Source organism: Morone saxatilis, unplaced genomic scaffold (genome assembly GCF_004916995.1).
Source record: "Morone saxatilis isolate NCDOM2014 unplaced genomic scaffold, NCSU_SB_2.0 Contig16, whole genome shotgun sequence".
Classification (NCBI taxonomy): Eukaryota; Metazoa; Chordata; class Actinopteri; family Moronidae; genus Morone; species Morone saxatilis.
The window spans coordinates 1,792,890-1,798,932 of record NW_023339718.1 but is presented as its reverse complement, the minus strand read 5'-3'; the positions used below and the strand labels follow the sequence as shown (position 1 = coordinate 1,798,932).

General features: G+C 41.0%; 1 protein-coding gene across 1 annotated transcript in view; it reads left to right on the top strand.

Annotated features, from left to right (window-relative positions):
- The window catches only part of inpp5l (inositol polyphosphate-5-phosphatase L), a gene marked incomplete at its 3' end in the record, with an annotated part of 12,859 nt that overhangs the window by 4,746 nt on the left and 2,070 nt on the right, over positions 1 to 6,043 (top strand). Inside the window, 4 exon segments of the mRNA XM_035657725.1 lie at positions 346 to 433; positions 4,149 to 4,212; positions 4,797 to 4,900; positions 5,192 to 5,244. Coding sequence (XP_035513618.1) covers positions 346 to 433; positions 4,149 to 4,212; positions 4,797 to 4,900; positions 5,192 to 5,244 — 309 coding nt within the window.

The following is a 6,043-nucleotide window of genomic DNA, read 5'->3' as shown; positions in this document are numbered from 1 at the left end:
AACCACTGAGTCAAGCATTTATAAAATGTCAAAAAACAAACATTCTCTCACAGTTTCCCCAAAGCCCAAGTTGACATATTTAGACCAAACCTAAACATATTCTGATTACAATCACTGAAGATTAAGAAAACCAACAAACATTCACATTTCAGATGCTGGAACCAGAAAATATATGACATTTTTGCTTAAAAAAAACCAAAAAAAAACTTGGCTATCAAAACTCTTGCCAATGAATCTGTCCAACGACTAATCAGTTAATCGACTTATCTCTCCAGCACTACGTCAGAGGGAAGGGAAGCTTTTTTCACTCTGTTGCCTAATGCTGCTGTGCTCTGTTGTTTCCAGGAGCATTGAGTCCAGTGAGGAAATGAAAGACTACAACAGGGTCTGCATCTATGTGGACAACCAGTTCCAAGCAGAAGACAGCTTCACAGTAAGAAACACACAAACTTCTCTGTCAGAGTAGTTCACATGTTCTTCCACTAGATGGGGCCCTGCTCCATATTAGTGCTCAGAGGGAGGCGTTGAGTGAAAAGCAGGAGCTGGACAACACTTAAGGGAAAGCCAGAGTTTGTAGACCCCCATGGAGCATCAGAAAATGGCATTTATTTAGTTTTTACTATACATTGTAATGCACATTTTGGATTGACTGCATTTTTAGGCCATGTCAGAAGTCCTTTGTACTGCACATATGCATCAGTCATTGCACTGCTGGCTTTGTTCACACTTGTTTATTTCATCAATTTAAAGGTAGGGTTTCAGTTTCCCTCAACAACTGACAGCATGAGATGAATGAGAGGTTGATCAAGATGGATTCAGTTCGTACATGCCCATAATCTATTAGTTTTTGTATATTATTAGAGTTTACAGGGTTCCCACATGTCCTGGAAAAACCTGGAATTTAGAGTTTAGTTTTCCAGTCATAGAAAACACCTGAAAAGTGATTAAATGACCAAATATCCTGGAAGTTATCTATGTTGTCCTGGAAATTTTGTGTTGTTCTTTTGCCAAATTAATGTTACTGTGGAAAACTGTAGTCCGTCCAGAAAGCGAACATCCAACACACCGCAAAAAAACCCTTCCTGGAAAGTCGTGGAAGACCATTTCTTAATAGGAGTGGGGTTAGTTTATTTCATTTTAGTGTTATTTTTTGCAAAATAAGAATTCAGTGTGATAGAAACATAAAAAATCAGTGAGATTAGAGTTAAAGCTGCAATAATTCACTTTTTTAAAAATGACCAAGGAAGATAGTTTTAGATAGTTGAGTCTCATTCCCAGGTCCCGAAGCAACAGATATTTGACGACCTGCGAATGTGACCCAACAATCACTTGTTTTTCTTGGCACTGATTGGTTGTTTTCGTTCAGCTGCGGTGGATTCTTGCCAATAACAACCAGTAGCACAAGGGGGAGCCAGAGGAACCTAATGTTTCCACAGATTATCTGTCTCCTGTTGTACTGTCAACATATAATGAAAGTTTCAGAAAATATGACAAAAAATTATTTTTATAAAAGTTACCTACTGCAGCTTTAAAAGTCTTACATCTTATTATAAAGCAAATCTGACAACCAACACGTTTCTTTTTAGAATAAGTGCTATCAGGGGATGTTTTAACCAAACAGATTGTTAAGACCAGTAAACAAAAAATTGGAGAAGAACTGGTGAGATTTTACACCATCAGAACTGTGATAGGTGCACACATTTTTGCTCCTTGTAATCTGGTTTCTGTGTGTGTGTGTGTGTGTGTTTGTGCTGTTGGGTTCGGTTCCATATATCATGGCACAATCTCAGACATACAAAAACCAAAGGCTTTTTCAAGTAACATAGATCACAAAGATCTAGTAGGAAACAATGTTGTAGTAGTGCTACACAGTATGGGCTCAGACAGAGGAGATGTTCTTAAAGACAGGTTTGTTCAGTCACTCATGCCACTACCTGCGTCTCTTATCGTCATCTATCGCCGAACCCAGAGTGTGTCTCTGTAGCTGAAGGCTGAGCTGGCACTGGCGGGACGCTGCTCGGGTCATGGGCTCAGCCTCCATCTCCACACCTGTCGACGTGAAAGCCATTCCTTGCTTCCAACTTGTTTTTTTAGTGACCCTCACACTGCAGCGCACACAGTCTTTTCCAGTGGGACTGAACTGTGTTTGTAGCTGCTCATAATGAGTTTGTCAGAATTAGTTTGTCTGAAATCCTGCCCTGGTTGAGAGTAACACCTCCCCAGTTGAGAAAAGTGGCTGAGTATTTCTTAAACTATTAACCCTTACTCCTCCCATGTGATACCCTCACACTGGACGTCTGACAGTAGGGGTCAATGGCTGCATCTGTAGACTGAAGGTGTGCGAAGTAAAAAGGGGAAAGTCAATGGCCAGGTGTGGGGGAGACAGGCCAAAGTCAATACATTTAACTCTAGATTAAAACTATTGATCCCAGCCCATTTGTGCACGATAAATAAAACGTGAGGTGGGGGGGGAGACAGCTGGGACTAAGTTTCCCCTGCGCTCGAGTGTTCGCACCCTCCACTGTTTGCCCTGAGAGGGTTTTAGCCCCCCCTCATCCCACCCCACCCCACCCCTCCTAATGCCTCATTCTCATTTCGTCGGTGCCACCTGCATTGATTTTCAATTTGTTTCCCCTTGGCTGCGGATCATCAGTTATATGGCCAAGAGAGAGTTTGGGGGTTCTCCTTTCAGAGGGGCTGCAGGAGTAGAGGGGGCAGACTTGCATGCATTCCCAGTACAAATGGTGTTTTGATAAAAAATCACTTGTAAGTCAATATTTTTTTATTAAACTGTGCACAAACCTGATTGATGAAGATAGGTGTTTGGCAGAGTATGTGGAGGAGAATGTGTATCTGTGTTTGAGTGTGTGTGTGTGTGCGCCTGTGTGCTTTGCCAGTACTGTTTAAACATAACATTGTACTGATCCAACATAAACTAGGCTAAATTTAGATCAGTTTTCCTGAGCTAATTATACAGTCCTTGAATCCCCATCCTCATTTTGCTCTAGTTGTTAACTAAAATTACAATATAACTTTCTTTGAACTGGCTCCTCAGGACTATCTTTACTCAGCTTGTAGATTTTGCATTAAGCTAACAATCGGTTCAAACAGCACCTTGGCTCTAACTGCAGTTTGGACAAGTTGGTCGCTAATTGCCGCTCACTGGAGCCGACCACGGAGACACTTCCATTTTATTAAATGAGGATGACTTTGGCACAGAAGATAAATGATCTCTTCAGGGAGAGATCTCTCATGTTCCGGCTGGATGTTTGTGTATGTCGGGGAGGTGGGGGGGGGTTGCACAGCGGTCCGTCACGCCCCGAGCCCTCTGAGCGCTGGCTGATTTTTCTTCGGCCCCCAGTCAAAGCGGCAGCGTTGGCAGACAGCAGGCCTACTGCTTAATACCTTTTAAATTGTTTTAATTTTCTGTCTTTATTGATCTCACAGGGCATGATTAATCAGATCAGTGGAGCAGGCAGTTAGTACATTAAAAATTGTCAGCCCCATGTCAGGGATGATTGGGTGCTGAAGTGTGTGTGTGAGAGGCAGTATGTGGATGTGTTGTGCAGTTATGTGTTCACTTTGAACGTCTCTATTCTTTAAAGTTTCATGTGTCTTTGGGAGAGTAACAATATACTGGATCGTTCAATATGAAGCCTGCAATTCAGCTCACATGATGGGGAAATGAACAATTCAATTTATCATCTCTGAGGTTGCGTTGAGATGATTTCTCCTGTTTTTGTGACCATGTTTAGATGTTTAGGTGCTGTGAAGTCACTCTAAATGGATCAGACAGAGCTCATAAAAAATTCCATAAACAATGTTAAATATCAGAGTTTTATTTAGTTCAATGTTGCGTTAAAATTGAAAGATGTAAGGTACATTTCTATAGTTTTTGACGACATTTCGAATTGAACTCTAAAGTGTCAATGTCAATATTTAGGTATAGGTGATTTCCTCGTGTTTTTTTGCATCAAGTGTGTGAAACTAAAGGTGCCTGTAACGACTAAAAGTGTAGTTTCAGTATGAATTTCTCTTCACACCTGCACACTCCTGCCCTATGATGTTTCCGTTTTAAAACCGATTTTACATATTCAAACGTTTTTGTTATTAGATATTGTAAAATCTTTATTTATTTCTCTCCACAGGCTTTGGGGAGCATGTACTTCATCCACAAGACTCTGAAAAACATCTATCAGTATGATTTTAATGGTAAAAACTTTACTCCTTATGCATGGCATTTGCATTGATTTTTATCATTTTATTGTTTGTCAGCTGGTGATGGATTCCAATAGCTTTTTTTTCCTTGAAGAAATGAGATGATTTTAGATCTCAACATAAACCACTCCCCTTGCATCCTGTACTGTTTTGGCAATGGCTCATAAGAGCAATGTTGCACATGATTGGCCAGATTCTTGTCATTTTTTAATATCAGGACGTTTCACTGTGTATAACGACAGTTTGATGGCCACCCCTCCTGGCCAGATATTTGCAAAGAACCTGAATTTAAAGTGGAGCTGTTATTTTCCTGCTGCATAGTCCAGTCACGTTAGGCGTGAAAAAGCTCCTCAGAAAAGCTTATGGAAGAACCATAAACATCCTGCAGCTGCCACTCGCTGTGTGGCCCAAACCGATTGTTGTTCACCAAACGCAGTCTAATGGCTCGCTTATAGATCCCCTCATCACGTATGCCGCTCTGATGAGGTTAACACCAGTTTATTGATTGCTGTTTGCATGTTTTCCCACTATTTTACATGTCACCCCTCTCCCCCTCTCTCCCTCTCTCACTCTCGCAGTTAAGGATTTCAAAGCAGTGTCAGGACAGAACAAGAACGTGGGCTCTCTGGATGGGGTCACCACAGTGGAGAAAGAAAAATTCCCAAAGAATTTCTGGCCTGATGTGAGTGTGTGTGTATGTATGTATGTATGCATGAGTGTGCATTTGTGTATGCTTACATTTATGTGTGTGTGTGTGTGTGTGTATGTGTGTGTGCAGGTGTGGGGAGGGGTACACAAGGGCCGAAGGGAGGTGTTGGGACAAATGAGTCTACTGGGGCTGAAGGGGCTGTCTGCCCGCTCTGACAGGGAGATGAGACAAATTATGTGAAAGAATCAATGATTATCAGTTTGGCCCTTCAAAGACACGGCTCACTGCTTTTTAGTGACTCACTCTAATTTGTCTCTGTTGCAGTTCAAGTGGTCCAGAAAGGGCTTCATGAGGACCCGCTGGATCATACACAACCAGTACGTACTGTGCACTAAACTCACCTCGAATTATAAAAAAACCCAAAGTCAGAGTTGGACTCACTTTCACTGTCTTCTGTCTGTTATGTACCCTTGATACATGAATACAAAGAAGGTCTGGTGTGATAGGGTTAGTAGTTGTGAAAGATCTCCGGGAACAAGAAAGAAAGGAAATCGTTTATCTGTCGTCAAACAGAGAGCAGTCTGTTTTTATTTCTGCTTCCAATTCTCACACCACCTCAGGAGGAGGACTGGTAAATGTTCCAATACTAGTGCTGATACAATACTTGACTTTTGATGCTAATAAAAATGATACTTTCGTTGACACCTTACTTTGAGACATATGAATTAGTTTTTCAATAAAACCTTTTTTTTGTTTGTTTATTTAAAGTGCCATTTTATTTATATTTTTGTATTAACAGTGGATCAATGCTTGTATGTGACACAGGGGTCACTCTTAGTGACAGATTCACAGATAATTATCACCAGATTCTGCAGTTCAACTCAGCTCCACACAGCGTTTAAGCGTCTTTTAGCTTGTTGTTTTGGTTCCATTACCCGCAATTGTACTGTTTTGGTTCACTTTAAACAACTCCAATTGAAAGCTAATGTTGCTTTATATCTGCTGGATGCGTAAATAAGCGTCAGTTAGCTAACACTATATCAACTTAACTTGGTCATAATATGCCATGTTGTGTGTGCAGCTTTTTTCCACAGCCCACAGGGAGGACAAAATCAGTTAATGCAGGTTAAACAAAAAAGTTAAGCATCAAGCAGCTGATGTTTTTAACAAAAACTC